At 39.3% G+C, this 19,844-nt stretch overlaps 1 protein-coding gene across 1 annotated transcript in view; it reads left to right on the forward strand.

The window, feature by feature from the left end:
* Window positions 1–19,844, forward strand: part of masp1 (MBL associated serine protease 1) — a 59,129-nt gene that overhangs the window by 16,987 nt on the left and 22,298 nt on the right. Inside the window, exon 5 of the mRNA XM_063016472.1 lies at window positions 734–930. Within this exon, the coding sequence (XP_062872542.1) occupies window positions 734–930 (197 nt within the window). The remainder of the gene's footprint in view (window positions 1–733; window positions 931–19,844) is intronic.

The following is a 19,844-nucleotide window of genomic DNA, read 5'->3' on the forward strand; positions in this document are numbered from 1 at the left end:
CCAACATTTTTTTTTTTGCACTGAGGCCCATGAGCTCCTTGTTATGCCACTGGTGTTGCATCTAGAAATGGTTCATATTATGAGTGCCTGTTTTCAGTGGCAGGGTTTTGAACAGGAAAAGATCCTCACTTTTGCCAGATAATGTGAACAGATTTGTCATTTTAAATAACTGACTGAAAGATGGGTAGCTGTTAACAACTCTATATAGGCATTGGCTGGCTTTCTAAAAATAATTTAGATGTAATAATTTTATCATAATTTTATAAATGTTTTTATTGGCAAACATGTTTTTGCAATACAAATTTGCATAACTGTTCAAATTTTGCTTAGTTACTAGTTTGCGAGAAATTTCGATTAATTGCGATTAATCTGGTTCTTTAATCACTATTAATCTCGATTAAAAATGTAATCGTGTGACAGCCCTAATATATATACAGTATATACATATTCAGATATCACTTTTTGATTTTGGAGGTAGTACCTCGTTTAACCTCTGATGTTGCTACCGCATCTTCTTCTTCTTCTTTGATATTTAAATATACCCAATTTACAATGTACAAGATACTGTATATACAACAGCTTTTAACAGTTTTTTTTCAGTGAAACAGCGTTTGCTAAAAAATAACAAAGTAGGGGAAAAGGTTTAACCGTAACCTTTTAAACTGTTTAGTAAAATTCAGAAAATCCTTTTTATGCTTATTTTATTTCTTTCTGTGTGTGTGTGTGACCTCAGTGGAGTGCAGTGACATTGTGTACACAGAACGTTCTGGTCTTATCAGCAGTCCAGATTATCCTAAACCATACCCTAAAAGCTCAGACTGTCTATACCAGATCAAGCTAGCGAAGGGTTTTGCAGTCACTCTGGATTTTGATGATGCTTTTAGCATAGAAGCCCACCCTGATGTCACCTGCCCCTACGATCACATCAAGGTGAGAGGCACAATGCATGTTTTTGTTATTTTACATCTGTTACAACCCATTTTCTTTGTCTCAATAAAAGTTTAACTATTGATTGACTGTTTAAAGATGCAAAAAGACAATTGTAACAAATACAAAATATTCCAGCCCTCATTCCTTTGCTCATATATTTAGTGTTTTTAAAATTACAGCTCACAAAAAGAATATTAAATTTTTTTTCATATTAGACATTTTACATTGAAGCAGGATTTTTTGTTCAGTAAACCATTTTTTGTTAATCTTAACATATGTTTTGAATCCTTGTCCTGCTAAAATATTCAGTGATGATTTAATAGTGAGCACCAGGTTCTTTTTGGTTTAGCCATTCCACTTTTTATGCTAAAAAGCTACATTTTTATTTCACCATAGAAGTCAGGTACTTAAGTTTATGGTTGGATTACAATAAATGCTTTTTTGGAGAATTGGTAACCCCAAAATGCTAATAAAAAAAAAAAAAACTTTCCAACAGTAATCTTTAGAGATTGTGTCCCCCTCTTACCGTTTTTCGCAATATGTGTGGGGGCAAAACAAACTTGGGTCATGATTGGAACAGTTGACTGGAAATTTGAAATTTTTGAGATTAAGCAAATTTACCAAATGTCAAATTTTTATAGTCCGTTTGTATCATCTTATCCAGGGGTGCCAATTATTGTGGAGGGTACTTAATTGCTGTACAACTGAAGTTGGCAACAGTAATGTAAAAAAGAAATGCGACCATCCACGTCAGCTGCCATGTTTTCAGCCCTCTGTTTGTAGTGTATGTAGGATATTTCTGTGCCATCAGAGCCCTCCTTATTAAGCATTGATTGAAGTAGTACATGTGCTAAAAGGAAAACAAATGAATTTTAGTTTGTAAATACACCAACTGCTGTGATCAGTGCTGGATCTCACATAAACCTTAAAATAATGGACAATAAAGTTTGTTTCTCAGCTGTCAAATATTTTAACAGATAACAGTTAAACTAAACAACTCAGCATTTAACCCTAATTTTAAAAGGCTAAAATTTTAAAGTGGCAAGTACAGACAAGGTACACAACATTGCTTAGAAAGAGCATTAGAAGTCAGAGGTCCATTTAAAGTTACAAGATGGGTAAATATAAACTTGTTGTAATCTTTTAACAAATCTACTCAATAATTTGGCTGAAACCACACTAACACCACAGTCATTAATATGAGGAAGAGGAAAGGATTCAGCATGAATAATTGCAATTATTCTCCAGTAGTCTGTACAACAGATTTTTTACCTGTAGCAATTAAAAGATATGGTAAGCTTCATGTGGTTGAACTTGTTATAGTAAAACCATGACAGATACCTCTTGTTGCTAAAGTGCTTGGTTGGTTGTATTAACCCTATATCCATGTTGTTGTTGTTATAAGTGTGTGGCTTTGTAGGAGCTTGGTAAGGAACAATCAGGGCAGTTTCTACACTCACTGTCCATTTTATTAGCTCCACTTACCATATAGAAGCACTTTGTAGTTCTACAATTACTGACTGTAGTCCACCTGTTTCTCTGCGTACCTTTTTTAGCCTGCTTTCACCCTGTTCTTCAATGGTCAGGACCACCACAGAGCAGGTATTATTTGGGTGTTGGATCATTCTCAGCCCTGCAGTAACAATGTCATGGTGGTGGTGTGTTAGTGTGTGTTGTGCAGTCACTGTCCAAGACACTCCTACCTGGTTGGTCCACCTTGCAGATGTAAAGTCAAAGATGACTTCTTTACGCATCTTGCTGTCTGCTCTTGGGCTGAACTTGCTAGGACAGCCTGACCTGGCCATGTTGGTAGTTGTTTTAAATGTTCTCCACTTATAAATGATTTTCCGGACAGTGGAATGGCTGATTTCTAATTGTTTTGAGATCTTTTAAAATCTCTTTACAGACTCATATGCATCTACAACCTTCTTTCTGGAGGCCTTAAAGAGCTCTTTAGATCTCACCATGGTGATAACATTCACCTCAACAATCAAGAGCAAACCAAACTAATGTCTGAGGTTTAAATATAACTCCAATGTCCTCTAATGATGGACTGATTGCAGCTGATGAGGTGCACCTGATTCTAATCTTAGAGATTTTAAGTAGTAATATGCTTAATAACCTTCATCAGTGGTCACAGGACGTTGCCCACAGGGCAGTTTGACTGGATATAATTCTGGTTGGTGGACTGTTCTCAGTCCAGCAGTGACAGTGAGGTGTTTAAAAACTCCATCAGCATTGCTGTCTTATCCACTCATACCAGCACAACACACACTAACACACCACCACCATGTCAGTGTCACTGCAGTGCTGAGAATGATCCAACACCTAAATAATACCTACTCTGTAGTGGTCCTGGGTGAGTCTTGACCATTGAAGAACAGCATGAAAGGGGGCTAACAAAGCATGCAGAGAAACAGATGGACTACAGTCAGTAATTGTAGAACTACAAAGTGCTTCTATATGGAAAGTGGAGCTGATAAAATGGACAGTGAGTGTAGAAACAAGGAGGTGGTTTTAATGGTATGGCTGATCGGTGTATATATACTGTGTGTATATATACAGTCATGTGAAAAAGTTAGGACACCCCATGAAAACCTTTGTCTTTTTGAACAACAGTATTTAAACATATGGATATTTGAGCTTTGTTTGAACAGTTCTGAGAGATGGAGCTTATATAACTAAACAAAAAATGTTAAAAATTACACAGTAACAAAAGACATGTTTGGCGCAAACCGAACAGCATTTGAGCACAAGAACCTCATACCAACTGTGAAGCATGGAGGTGGAAATGTCATGGTTTGGGGCTGCTTTGCAGCAGCAGGGCCTGGCAAGCTCTCAATTATAGAATCCACGATGAATTCTTTACTGTATCAGAGGGTGCTTGAAGAAAATGTAAGACCATCTGTCCAAATACTGAAACTGCAGCAGAGGTGGACCATGCAATAGAGTTCTGGAATGGCCAAGTCAAAGCCTGGATCTTAATCCTATTGAGATGCTGTGGGGTGATTTGAAACGGGGTGTGCATGCAAAAAGTTCTCCCAGTCGATGTCAGAGACTAGGAGATGGTTATAGGAAACGTCTAATTGAGGTAATTTCAGCCAAAGGGGGAAATTATCTATTAGGGCATAGGGTGTCCTAACTTTTTCCTGACAACAAATTTCCATTTTTGTTCATTATATTTTACAACTTAAAATATTAAGTAAATCTGTTATGAAATAACTACTTAAATTCTATATGATTTTTTTTCTGTTTGACATTTTCAATTACTTAGTTGTATAAATTTATATTACTCATTATATTTCCGTATATTACCAAATGTTGTCTATATACAATGTACTTTTACCAAAAAATTCACCACGAAAATACAATATATTTCAACTGTTTATTCGGTCAACATTAAACACCACTGAATGTTCACATGACCTGTTAGGTATATAAAAGTGCATTCAGTAAAACCTTAAACAACCACATAGGACTAGCCTTTAAAGCAATTGCACAATTAAAAAAAACATTAGGGCATGCAGTCACTTACTGTTTGGGGCTGGATTGGAACAATTATTTTAAACAAGAGAAATGTCAAAAATAAACAAATAAAAATAAATAAATAAATAATGTATCCATAGCATAATGCAACAGCAGCATGACTGGCATTAATCACAGCCCTCAAGTTACACTCCACTGGCCTGCAGGTATCCTGTTAATCGAAACAAATGTTTATATGATTTTGATCAACAAATTACAAATTAACTTACACTTGAGTAATAAAAATAATTACATGACAAGACTAAACTCTTGGATAACCGAAGTTGAAATATCTTGATGAAAAGCAGCTAAATAAAATGCATGTATAAATATGATATAGAGAGAAGCTCTCTTTATCAAGAAACCTTTCCAAACTAATTGACAATGGTTAATGTTTTAATTTACAAGCATTTCTTTTTAATATTTTACTAATCTTATTAATAAGAGAGCATGATATATATTTTGTTTGTTTAACATGAACGTGAAACATTAGATCTGTATATATGTCCAGTTATTTGGTCAGTCATTTTTACATTTGCAGTGGAGCACCTCTGTTATTATTTAATAACATATTTAATAAAGTATTATTTAATTATGTTAATTTGATAAATACAGTCAAATTTTGTGACAATTGATGTAACCGTTTTAAGTTACAGAAACATCGCGGTGCAACCAGTTTTTTTTCTGAGCTAACAAAAACAAGTTTTTAATTTCAAGGTTTTTTTTTTCACCCCACATAGTTAATTTATTACATGAATAAATTGTGTATATATTTATATTCTTACTTAAAAATGTTTAGTTTTCACTGAATTTTAATATTACAGTGTAGACTTTCTGAGAGTTAATTGAATATATTTTACTATATCAAAAAGTTCATTTTTTCAGTGTGTGTGTATCAGTGGCGCCTCCTGCCAAATCTCTCAGGGGAATTTAATTTAGTCTTCATCAGATAGCATTTTATTTTAGGTGCAGCAGATCCAGAATAAAGATTGGCATCAGGGCTGATGTGCAATGAATAAAGAAGTACAATTAAACAATTGGGGAGATACAATAAGTGCAATCACAATTTAAAAATTGCATTAGTTACTTGTAATTTACTTGTAACTTATATGATTTTCCCCCCCTTAATATGAGAGTCTATCAGAGCAATCCGGGCGATTTTCAATCAGACTGAAATCACCCAAAAGGGGCGGTACTGTACAGAAAACAAATCATTGCTGATTGGACTACGATATTCAGAGGCAACACAAACTGTCCAGAACAGTCACAGCTAGTTTAACACTGGTTGAATGTGATAGAAAAATTTCTTCCCTTTCGCCCTTTGGTGGTGCATCGCCCAATCACCCTAAGGAACGAGCCGCCCATGATATACATACATACATATATATATATATATATATATATATATATACAGTGTATCACAAAAGTGAGTACACCCCTCACATTTCTGCAGATATTTAAGTATATCTTTTCATGGGACAACACTGACAACATGACACTTTGACACAATGAAAAGTAGTCTGTGTGCAGCTTATATAACAGTGTAAATTTATTCTTCCCTCAAAATAACTCAATATACAGCCATTAATGTCTAAACCACCGGCAACAAAAGTGAGTACACCCCTAAGAGACTACACCCCTAAATGTCCAAATTGAGCACTGCTTGTCATTTTCCCTCCAAAATGTCATGTGACTCGTTAGTGTTACTAGGTCTCAGTTGTGCATAGGGAGCAGGTGTGTTCAATTTAGTAGTACAGCTCTCACACTCTCTCATACTGGTCACTGAAAGTTCCAACATGGCACCTCATGGCAAATAACTCCCTGAGGATCTTAAAAGACGAATTGTTGCGCTACATGAAGATGGCCAAGGCTACAAGAAGATTGCCAACACCCTGAAACTGAGCTGCAGCACAGTGGCCAAGATCATCCAGAGTTTTAAAAGAGCAGGGTCCACTCAGAACAGACCTCGCTTTGGTCGTCCAAAGAAGCTGAGTGCACGTGCTCAGCGTCACATCCAACTGCTGTCTTTGAAAGATAGGCGCAAGAGTGCTGTCAGCATTGCTGCAGAGATTGAAAAGGTGGGGGGTCAGCCTGTCAGTGCTCAGACCATACGCCGCACACTACATCAAATTGGTCTGCATGGCTGTCACCCCAGAAGGAAGCCTCTTCTGAAGTCTCTACACAAGAAAGCCTGCAAACAGTTTGCTGAAGACATGTCAACAAAGGACATGGATTACTGGAACCATGTCCTATGGTCTGATGAGACCAAGATTAATTTGTTTGGTTCAGATGGTCTCAAGCATGTGTGGCGGCAATCAGGTGAGGAGTACAAAGATAAGTGTGTCATGCCTACAGTCAAGCATGGTGGTGGGAATGCCATGGTCTGGGGCTGCATGAGTGCAGCAGGTGTTGGGGAGTTACATTTCATTGAGGGACACATGAACTCCAATATGTACTGTGAAATACTGAAGCAGAGCATGATCCCCTTCCTTCCGGAAACTGGGTCGCAGGGCAGTGTTCCAGCATGATAATGACCCCAAACACACCTCTAAGACGACCACTGCTTTATTGAAGAGGCTGAGGGTAAAGGTGATGGACTGGCCAAGCATGTCTCCAGACCTAAACCCAATAGAACATCTTTGGGGCATCCTCAAGCGGAAGGTGGAGGAGCGCAAAGTCTCGAATATCCGCCAGCTCCGTGATGTCGTCATGGAGGAGTGGAAAAGCATTCCAGTGGCAACCTCTGAAGCTCTGGTAAACTCCATGCCCAGGAGAGTTAAGGCAGTTCTGGGAAATAATGGTGGCCACACAAAATATTGACACTTCAGGAACTTTCACTAAGGGGTGTACTCACTTTTGTTGCCGGTGGTTTAGACGTTAATGGCTGTATATTGAGTTATTTTGAAGCAAGAATAAATTTACACTGTTATATAAGCTGCACACAGACTACTTTTCATTGTGTCAAAGTGTCATTTTGTCAGTGTTGTCCCATGAAAAGATATACTTAAAAATCTGCAGAAATGTGAGGGGTGTACTCACTTTTGTATCACAAAAGTGAGTACACCCCTCACATTTCTGCAGATTTTTAAGTATATCTTTTCATGGGACAACACTGACAAAATGACACTTTGACACAATGAAAAGTAGTCTGTGTGCAGCTTATATAACAGTGTAAATTTATTCTTGCTTCAAAATAACTCAATATACAGCCATTAACGTCTAAACCACCGGCAACAAAAGTGAGTACACCCCTTAGTGAAAGTTCCTGAAGTGTCAATATTTTGTGTGGCCACCATTATTTCCCAGAACTGCCTTAACTCTCCTGGGCATGGAGTTTACCAGAGCTTCACAGGTTGCCACTGGAATGCTTTTCCACTCCTCCATGACGACATCACGGAGCTGGCGGATATTCGAGACTTTGCGCTCCTCCACCTTCCGCTTGAGGATGCCCCAAAGATGTTCTATTGGGTTTAGGTCTGGAGACATGCTTGGCCAGTCCATCACCTTTACCCTCAGCCTCTTCAATAAAGCAGTGGTCGTCTTAGAGGTGTGTTTGGGGTCATTATCATGCTGGAACACTGCCCTGCGACCCAGTTTCCAGAGGGAGGGGATCATGCTCTGCTTCAGTATTTCACAGTACATATTGGAGTTCATGTGTCCCTCAATGAAATGTAACTCCCCAACACCTGCTGCACTCATGCAGCCCCAGACCATGGCATTCCCACCACCATGCTTGACTGTAGGCATGACACACTTATCTTTGTACTCCTCACCTGATTGCCGCCACACATGCTTGAGACCATCTGAACCAAACAAATTAATCTTGGTCTCATCAGACCATAGGACATGGTTCCAGTAATCCATGTCCTTTGTTGACATGTCTTCAGCAAACTGTTTGGGGGCTTTCTTGTGTAGAGACTTCAGAAGAGGCTTCCTTCTGGGGTGACAGCCATGCAGACCAATTTGATGTAGTGTGCGGCGTATGGTCTGAGCACTGACAGGCTGACCCCCCACCTTTTCAATCTCTGCAGCAATGCTGACAGCACTCCTGCGCCTATCTTTCAAAGACAGCAGTTGGATGTGACGCTGAGCACGTGCACTCAGCTTCTTTGGACAACCAACGCGAGGTCTGTTTTGAGTGGACCCTGCTCTTTTAAAACGCTGGATGATCTTGGCCACTGTGCTGCAGCTCAGTTTCAGGGTGTTGGCAATCTTCTTGTAGCCTTGGCCATCTTCATGTAGCACAACAATTCGTCTTTTAAGATCCTCAGAGAGTTTTTTGCCATGAGGTGCCATGTTGGAACTTTCAGTGACCAGTATGAGAGAGTTTGAGAGCTGTACTACTAAATTGAACACACCTGCTCAATAAGCACACCTGAGACCTAGTAACACTAACAAATCACATGACATTTTGGAGGGAAAATGACAAGCAGTGCTCACTTTGGACATTTAGGGGTGTAGTCTCTTAGGGGTGTACTCACTTTTGTTGCCGGCTGTTTAGACATTAATGGCTGTATATTGAGTTATTTTGAGGGAAGAATAAATTTACACTGTTATATAAGCTGCACACAGACTACTTTTCATTGTGTCAAAGTGTCATTTTGTCAGTGTTGTCCCATGAAAAGATATACTTAAATATCTGCAGAAATGTGAGGGGTGTACTCACTTTTGTGATACACTGTATATATATATTAGGGATGCATCGATACCATTTTTTCCAAACCGAGTACGAGTACAAGTACATGTATTTTTGTACTCGCCGATATCGATACCTATTTAGAATGATGCAATCTGGAGCATTGTGGAATAGTGTAGTTTTTAGTGTAAAATAGTGCAGTGGAACAGTTGCTTGGGTTGCCATCACTAACTGTAAAAAAAAAACACCGCACAGACATCATTGAGAAAGCTTCTGACAAGCTAACATAAACGTTCATTAATAAACGCACGTAATTAACGTTGTGCACATCATACATGCGATGCGATTCTGCTGATTGAAATATTTACTTTAAAAGGATAATACAGTCCGATCCCATCTGAGCCGATTCTATCAGCACATACATTCGTGGTTCACCTCGGTAAATCGTAAACGACTCTGAGTCAGCTCCCGCTCTGTGGTAATAACCAGTATAATTAAACCTGAGCTTTATAAGGTAAGCGAGTCACACAAAATGTTCTGTAGTATTTGGTGTTTATTTACAACCGCAACATTCATTATAACAGTAAACACGGAGAGATGACTGAGAAAAGAAGCTTAAAATGAGTCGACTCCTGAATCACTTGTATCGACACTGTGAACAGAGTATTGAACACAAACACGTCCTATAACAGCGGTCGCTGCTTTTGTAACCGGTTATCTTCGCTGTTAGCTCTATTTTAAGGTTTTTTTTTTTTCAAACGTAACAAAATAACATTAAACGTGCGTGTGAGCGTGGTCAGTGAGAATAATTCAATCTGTCTCCCGTGGGTGAAAAATGAATTGCTTTAGTTTTAGAAGTAAAAAAATCTCGTAATGTCACGCGGTGGGGTCAGGCACTCGTAATGTCTCGCGGGGGGGTCAGGCACTCGCGCCCCACAGGTTGAAAATCCCTGCGTTAACGCAGCAACGTGCACTAGGCACAAGGTATCGGATGTTTAGTATCGGAGCCTCGTTTGCGAGTACGAGTACGAGTTAATGAGCGCGGTATCTGGCTAATACCCGATACTAGTATCGGTACTCATGCATCTCTAATATACAGTATATATATATACAGTATATATATATATATATATATATATATACATATATATACTCTAGAAATACAGAATGCTGTAAACTGCAATATATTTATTAGTATGTGCATATACAGTATGCAATGTCAAACATTCATTCTGCCTCAGGATCACGCCTCTAGGCTGGGTCAGGCCACGGGACTTAATCTACATCACAGATAATATTCTCGCTAGCTAAACAACGGGAAAAAAATCCTTTTGCATGCGGAATCATCATATTGACTGGAGTAGATTTTTCTGGGTATGCTGAGAAGAATTCCTCAGTTGGGATTAGGAAGGGACAGTATGGTAAAAGGCATACATTAATGAAATGGTGGTTCTTGATAAACCACCCACGTACTTTTTGACCATGGTGAAAGATCACATTGTCCCAAACGACAACATACACAGGATGCTCTTTCAGCTCAAGTTCAAGCAAAGTTCAAGCAAAGCGTTTTGTAGACCATCCAAAAAATATTAGATGTTCTGTGTTGTAGGGCCTTAATCTAACACGGTGATGCAAAACCCCATTGCTGTTGATGACTGCACGAAGGGGTCATATTGCCACCACACTGGACAGGCAATTTCTATAATTGCATGTTGACCAATTATGTTGCGACCTCTTCTCTGCCTCTTAGTGAGACTAAACCCAGCTTCGTCCAAATATATACATTTATGGGGCCTCTCCATGGATTGCAATTTAATTATGACACATCAGGATAAACGTCACGTCGTTGTATTTATATGCTGCTTTACATACAATACAGTATTTGATAAGACTGCTCTTGTTCTTGGTCATCCTCATCTTCCTCCTTGCCCACCACCTCTGACACACACTTCATTTTTTATTGTTACCCTCCATTGCTAAAGTCACAATACAGCTCAAAAATGCCACATGCATTTGAACTGACTTTTATACTGTTTACCTACTAATTTTAACCCTAATCACTGATAGGACACATGTGTGCACAGTTTTCATCTGTAGTGTGTTAACGATGACAGTAGTGTGTTTGTTGTGTTTAACCTTTGTGGCCTGTGTGTGCCATTTTGCACTAGAGCGCTAATTTTAATTATGCATTTATGTTTGCAGAACAATGTATTCAGAACTGTTACAGTGGCCCCTGAGCAGGGACCGTCCAGGCCAATCTTGTTAATATTTGTGGACCATTTTTTATTAAAATTGGAACTGTTTACACAGCATTAGCTTTGTTAGATTTAAAGTTACTTGCAAGTTTATGTACTGGAAAGTCATGTAGACAATTCAAACAAAACTATGACTTCACTAACACCAGATGCAGCACAAGGGTCAGATTTTGATCCTATTTTACTAGCGACATTACTAACGCAGTAATAATTCACCAAAGCAAGGACATGATTCCACTATAGACAGGTGAGAAATAACCTTTCAGAGGAATGATCGAAACACAGGTTTTGAGGGATGTGTTAACAGGAAGAAAATACTTCAGGTCAGTTGCTATACCAACAACACCAAAACAAGCTGGAAGCGGAGATGTATAAAGTTGTCCACTTTTTTTTTAACTACAGACCTGTGTTCAAGTTAAACAGTGGAGACATATATCAATATAGCAACATAACTGTGCACTGCTGACTGGGAGATTGCAAATGTCATTTTATTTGTTAAAGGGAAACCTAGGGGTAATTGTATAATACTTTAATTTTAAAATACATTTAAAATGTTTTATATTCTATGTACAGTATAATGAGCAGTAGAATAAGCCACAGACATATAAAAAGTCTCAGTCATACAAAAAATAGAACATACCGTGATATACCGTGAAACCTCCAGAAAAATACTGTGATACAAATTTTTGTTCATACTGCCCAGCCCTATTACCTGGTAAGGAATGACTTTGCAATTATTTGCAATTCATCTGATTTTTCTTCATAACAACTCAGAGTTAGGGCAAATTGCCACCATAAAAACTGAAGCAGAAAACTTTGTGAAAACATTTGACCATGACTATATAATTTCTTTATTATTTAACATACAGAAAAGCTCCAAAAACAATGGTACATGCCTGTTTACAAACTGGAAAGAATATAGTTAGAATATATACTTGTTTTAAAAATTGTTCAAGGAGGTCTCTTTTTTCATGTTTAAGATTAGAGTTTGAACTTCCAAAACAGGATTTTAATAAATATCTAACAAATCCTCATATAATCCTAAGGAAATGACAGGGCAATAATGACCAATAAACGAGGGTGGTAAAAATATCAGGCAAAGATCAATCACCACCAGATAGATTTTGAACCATGCTTAGGGGTTGACGGAACAAATAGGGAGACTATATTAAAAATATAACAAATGAGCTTAAAGAAATGGCATTGCCTGAAGCAGGATTTGTTACCAGACTGCAGAGCACTGGAGACGAATGTATGTATGCATGTATATATATATATATATATATATATATATATATATATATATATATATATATATATATATATATATATACAGTGTATCACAAAAGTGAGTACACCCCTCACATTTCTGCAAATATTTCATTATATCTTTTCATGGGACAACACTATAGACATGAAACTTGGATATAACTTAGAGTAGTCAGTGTACAGCTTGTATAGCAGTGTAGATTTACTGTCTTCTGAAAATAACTCAACACACAGCCATTAATGTCTAAATAGCTGGCAACATAAGTGAGTACACCCCACAGTGAACATGTCCAAATTGTGCCCAAATGTGTCGTTGTCCCTCCCTGGTGTCATGTGTCAAGGTCCCAGGTGTAAATGGGGAGCAGGGCTGTTAAATTTGGTGTTTTGGGTACAATTCTCTCATACTGGCCACTGGATATTCAACATGGCACCTCATGGCAAAGAACTCTCTGAGGATGTGAGAAATAGAATTGTTGCTCTCCACAAAGATGGCCTGGGCTATAAGAAGATTGCTAACACCCTGAAACTGAGCTACAGCATGGTGGCCAAGGTCATACAGCGGTTTTCCAGGACAGGTTCCACTCGGAACAGGCTTCGCCAGGGTCGACCAAAGAAGTTGAGTCCACGTGTTCGGCGTCATATCCAGAGGTTGGCTTTAAAATATAGACACATGAGTGCTGCCAGCATTGCTGCAGAGGTTAAAGACGTGGGAGGTCAGCCTGTCAGTGCTCAGACCATACGCCGCACACTGCATCAACTCGGTCTGCATGGTCGTCATCCCAGAAGGAAGCTGACGCACAAGAAAGCCAGCAAACAGTTTGCTGAAGACAAGCAGTCCAAGAACATGGATTACTGGAATGCCCTGTGGTCTGACGAGACCAAGATAAACTTGTTTGGCTCAGATGGTGTCCAGCATGTGTGGCGGCGCCCTGGTGAGAAGTACCAAGACAACTGTATCTTGCCTACAGTCAAGCATGGTGGTGGTAGCATCATGGTCTTGGGCTGCATGAGTGTTGCTGGCACTGGGGAGCTGCAGTTCATTGAGGGAAACATGAATTCCAACATGTACTGTGACATTCCGAAACAGAGCATGATCCCCTCCCTTCGAAAACTGGGCCTCATGGCAGTTTTACAACAGGATAACGACCCCAAACACAACCTCCAAGATGTCAACTGCCTTGCTGAGGAAGCTGAAGGTAAAGGTGATGGACTAAACCCAATTGAGCACCTGTGGCGCATCCTCAAGTGGAAGGTGGAGGAGTTCAAGGTGTCTAACATCCACCAGCTCCGTGATGTCATCATGGAGGAGTGGAAGAGGATTCCAGTAGCAACCTGTGCAGCTCTGGTGAATTCCATGCCCAGGAGGGTTAAGGCAGTGCTGGATAATAATGGTGGTCACACAAAATATTGACACTTTGGGCACAATTTAGACATGTTCACTGTGGGGTGTACTCACTTATGTTGCCAGCCATTTAGACATTAATGGCTGTGTGTTGAGTTATTTTCAGAAGACAGTAAATCTACACTGCTATACAAGCTGTACACTGACTACTCTAAGTTATATCCAAGTTTCATGTCTATAGTGTTGTCCCATGAAAAGATATAATAAAATATTTGCAGAAATGTGAGGGGTGTACTCACTTTTGTGATACACTGTATATATATATATATATATATATATATATACATATATATATGTATATATACAGTGTATCACAAAAGTGAGTACACCCCTCACATTTCTGCAAATATTTCATTATATCTTTTCATGGGACAACACTATAGACATGAAACTTGGATGTAACTTAGTGTACAGTGTACTTAGTGTAACTTAGTGTAATGTCAGTGTACAGCTTGTATTGCAGTGTAGATTTACTGTCTTCTGAAAATAACTCAACACACAGCCATTAATGTCTAAATAGCTGGCAACATAAGTGAGTACACCCCACAGTGAACATGTCCAAATTGTGCCCAAATGTGTCGTTGTCCCTCCTTGGTGTCATGTGTCAAGGTCCCAGGTGTAAATGGGGAGCAGGGCTGTTAAATTTGTTTTTTTGGGTACAATTCTCTCATACTGGCCACTGGATATTCAACATGGCACCTCATGGCAAAGAACTCTCTGAGGATGTGAGAAATAGAATTGTTGCTCTCCACAAAGATGGCCTGGGCTATAAGAAGGTTGCTAACACCCTGAAACTGAGCTACAGCATGGTGGCCAAGGTCATACAGCGGTTTTCCAGGACAGGTTCCACTCGGAACAGGCTTCGCCAGGGTCGACCAAAGAAGTTGAGTCCACGTGTTCGGCGTCATATCCAGAGGTTGGCTTTAAAAAATAGACACATGAGTACTGCCAGCATTGCTGCAGAGGTTGAAGACGTGGGAGGTCAGCCTGTCAGTGCTCAGACCATACGACGCACCTGCATCAACTCGGTCTGCATGGTCGTCATCCCAGAAGGAAGCTGACGCACAAGAAAGCCCGCAAACAGTTTGCTGAAGACAAGCAGTCCAAGAACATGGATTACTGGAATGCCCTGTGGTCTGACGAGACCAAGATAAACTTGTTTGGCTCAGATGGTGTCCAGCATGTATGGCGGCGCCCTGGTGAGAAGTACCAAGACAACTGTATCTTACCTACAGTCAAGCATGGTGGTGGTAGCATCATGGTCTTGGGCTGCATGAGTGTTGCTTGCACTGGGGAGCTGCAGTTCATTGAGGGAAACATGAATTCCAACATGTACTGTGACATTCTGAAACAGAGCATGATCCCCTCCCTTCGAAAACTGGGCCTCATGGCAGTTTTCCAACAGGATAACGACCCCAAACACAACCTCCAAGATGACAACTGCCTTGCTGAGGAAGCTGAAGGTAAAGGTGATGGACTAAACCCAATTGAGCACCTGTGGCGCATCCTCAAGTGGAAGGTGGAGGAGTTCAAGGTGTCTAACATCCACCAGCTCCGTGATGTCATCATGGAGGAGTGGAAGAGGATTCCAGTAGCAACCTGTGCAGCTCTGGTGAATTCCATGCCCAGGAGGGTTAAGGCAGTGCTGGATAATAATGGTGGTCACACAAAATATTGACACTTTGGGCACAATTTGGACATGTTCACTGTGGGGTGTACTCACTTATGTTGCCAGCTATTTAGACATTAATGGCTGTGTGTTGAGTTATTTTCAGAAGACAGTAAATCTACACTGCTATACAAGCTGTACACTGACTAAGTTATATCCAAGTTTCATTTCTATAGTGTTGTCCCATGAAAAGATATAATAAAATATTTGCAGAAATGTGAGGGGTGTACTCACTTTTGTGTTACACTGTATACAACCCCTGGCAAAAATTATGGAATCACCACTCTTGGAAGATGTTCTGTCAATTGTTTAATTTTGTAGAAAAAAAATAAATCACAGACATGCCACAAAACTATCATTTTTCAAAATGTCAACCTTCTGGCATTAAGAAACAATAAAAAAAAGAAACAAATATAATAGTTGTGGTCAGTCACAATTGCTTTTTTTAGATCAAGTAGAGGAAAAAAATATGGAATCACTCAAATCTGAGGAAAAAATTATGGAATCACTCTGTAATTTGCAGTTTAAAAACAAAACATCTGCAGCAGATTAGATTTGCTAATTATTCTTCAGTTTAAAAAGAGTGCTTACACCTCGGAGAGCTGTTGCACAAAGCAGATTGTCATGAATCATGGTTCCAACACAAGATATGTCAGTTGAAACAAATGAGAGGATTATAAAACTCCTTCAAGAAGATAAATCATTGTGGAATGTCGCAAAAGATGTTGGTTGTTCCCAGTAAGCTGTGTTTAAAATTTGGACCAAGTACAAACAAAATGAGAAGGTTGTAAAAGGGAAGCACTGGTAGACCAAGTAAGACATCAAAGCATCAAGATAGAAAACTTAAAGCAATATGTCTTGAAAACAGAAAATGCACAACAAAACAAATGAGAAACAAGTGGCCGGAAAGTGGAGTCAATGTCTGTGACTGAACTGTAAGAAATCACCTAAAAGAAATGGGATTTACATACAGAAAAGCCAAACAAAAGCCATCATTAACACCTAAAAAGAAAAGAACAAGGTTAAAGTAGGCTAAAGAAAAGCAATCGTGGACTGTGGGTGACTGGATAAAAGTGATCTTCAGTGATGAATCGCGAATCTGCATTGGGCAAGGTGATGATGCTGGAACTTTTGTTTGGTGTCTGTCCAATGAAATTTATGAAGATAACTGCCTAAAGAAAACATGTTAATTTCCACAGTTGTTGATGATATGGGCCTGCATGTCGGGTAAAGGCACAGAGGAGATGGTCTTCAATAAATGCCAAAGTCCACATTGAAATTTTGGACGCTTTTCTTATTCCATCAGTTGAAAGGATGTTTGGTGATGATGACTTCATTTTTCAAGATGATAATGCATCTTGCCATAGGGCAAAGGACGTGAAAACTTTCCTTCAAGAAAACATATAATGTCAATGGCATGGCCTGCAAATAGTCCGGATCTCAATCCATTTGAAAATCTCTGGTGGAAATTGAAGAAAATGGTCAATGACAAGGTTCCAACCTGCAAAGCTGATCTGGCAACAGCAAGAGACAGTTGAAGGCAGATTGATGAAGAATACTGTTTGTCATTAGTTAACTCCATGCCTCAGAGAGTTTAAACCATTATAAAAGCCAGAGGTGGTGCAACAAAGTAATAATGGTGCAGTGTTTTCTAATGATTCCATAATTTTTTCCTCAGATTTGAGTGATTCCATATTTTTTTCCTCTACTTGATCTAAAAAAAAGCAATTGTGACTGACCACAACTATTATATTTGTTTCTTTTTTTATTGTTTCTTAATGCCAGAGGGTTGACAGTTTGAGAAATGATAGTTTTGTGGCATGTCTGTGATTTATTTTTTTTCTACAAAATTAAACAATTGAAAGAACATCTTCCAAGAGTGGTGATTCCATAATTTTTGCCAGGGGTTGTATATATATTAGGGCTGTCAAACGATTAAAATTTGTAATCGCGATTAATCTCAGAATTTCATATAGTTAATCACGATTAATCGTTTGTTTTTGTTTTTTAAAGGAGGTGGTTTTAATGTTATGGCTGATCGGTGTACATACACTAACATACACAAAAACTCATTCACAATCAACACAGTCTTGTTCCCTGGGTTCTGACAACTCATACTAGTGACTATATTACTTGCATCTTTGCACAATATTGCATTGTTTTTGCACCTTATTCTCACCTTATTCTACCTGCTGCTATATAAACCCTACGCTGCTAACTGGAAGTTAATGCGATAATAATAACAACGCGTTCCAGTGTTGCCAGATTGGGCAGTTATCCGCCAAATTGGGCGGATTTTGTTGGAAAACAATTTAATAGCATTTAAATAACACTTCTGTTTAAAAGAAAATATTCAGTTTTAAGAAGCACCAGCATTGTAGAAGGATATTAAAAATAAAGTCAATTTTCAATGCTGATTTGGCTTAATAGTGTTGGTCAGTCTGTATCATATTCTTGAAATTATAAAGTATTGCAAAGGAATATCTTTGAAATTCTTCCTCATAATGTTAAGGTTGCTATATTTTGGTTTTTCACTTGTCAGGGGAAATTAAGAGAGAAAAAAGCTTGTTATTATCATGCGTGTGATATATGTCATTTACGTGATCTGCGTATCACGTTACCACTGTGTGTTGTGCGTCACTGAGCTGATATGTGTATCAGGTGACCAGCGGGTAACGGCGTGTTATGTTTAAGTGTGATGCTCCAAGTTGTGGATTAAGCAATAAAGACAACACGTTCTCCACATAACTAGTGTCATTTGTATTTCGTGGTCAAGTACAAAACATAACAATGCGGGTCTTTGTGATGTAATTCTACATGGCACTCACTGCCTGTATAGGTAAATTTTTCCTGTATAGAATTTGCGTTAACGGCACTATTTTTTTAAATCGCGTTAAATTGAGATCGCGTTAATGGGTTATTATCGCGTTAACTTCGACGGCCCTAATATATACATACAGTGTATCACAAAAGTGAGTACACCCCTCACATTTCTGCAGATATTGAAGTATATCTTTTCATGGGACAACACTGACAAAATGACACTTTGACACAATGAAAAGTAGTCTGTGTGCAGCTTATATAACAGTGAACATTTATTCTTCCCTCAAAATAACTCAATATACAGCCATTAATGTCTAAACCACCGGCAACAAAAGTGAGTACACCCCTAAGAGACTACACCCCTAAATGTCCAAATTGAGCACTGCTTGTCATTTTCCCTCCAAAATGTCAGGTGATTTGTTAGTGTTACTAGGTCTCAGGTGTGCATAGGGAGCAGGTGTGTTCAATTTAGTAGTACAGCTCTTACACTCTCTCATACTGGTCACTGAAAGTTCCAACATGGCACCTCATGGCAAAGAACTCTCTGAGGATCTTAAAAGACGCATTGTTGCACTACATGAAGATGGCCAAGGCTACAAGAAGATTGCCAACACCCTGAAACTGAGCTGCAGCACAGTGGCCAAGATCATCCAGCGTTTTAAAAGAGCAGGGTCCACTCAGAACAGACCTCGCGTTGGTCGTCCAAAGAAGCTGAGTGCACGTGCTCAGCGTCACATCCAACTGCTGTCTTTGAAAGATAGGCGCAGGAGTGCTGTCAGCATTGCTGCAGAGATTGAAAAGGTGGGGGGTCAGCCTGTCAATGCTCAGACCATACGCCGCACACTACATCAAATTGGTCTGCATGGCTGTCACCCCAGAAGGAAGCCTCTTCTGAAGTCTCTACACAAAAAAGCCCGCAAACAGTTTGCTGAAGACATGTCAACAAAGGACATGGATTACTGGAACCATGTCCTATGGTCTGATGAGACCAAGATTAATTTGTTTGGTTCAGATGGTCTCAAGCATGTGTGGCGGCAATCAGGTGAGGAGTACAAAGATAAGTGTGTCATGCCTACAGTCAAGCATGGTGGTGGGAATGCCATGGTCTGGGGCTGCATGAGTGCAGCAGGTGTTGGGGAGTTACATTTCATTGAGGGACACATGAACTCCAATATGTACTGTGAAATACTGAAGCAGAGCATGATCCCCTCCCTCCAGAAACTGGGTCGCAGGGCAGTGTTCCAGCATGATAATGACCCCAAACACACCTCTAAGACAACCACTGCTTTATTGAAGAGGCTGAGAGTAAAGGTGATGGACTGGCCAAGCATGTCT

The sequence above is a fragment of the Trichomycterus rosablanca genome, chromosome 20 (genome assembly GCF_030014385.1).
Source record: "Trichomycterus rosablanca isolate fTriRos1 chromosome 20, fTriRos1.hap1, whole genome shotgun sequence".
NCBI lineage: Eukaryota > Metazoa > Chordata > Actinopteri > Siluriformes > Trichomycteridae > Trichomycterus > Trichomycterus rosablanca.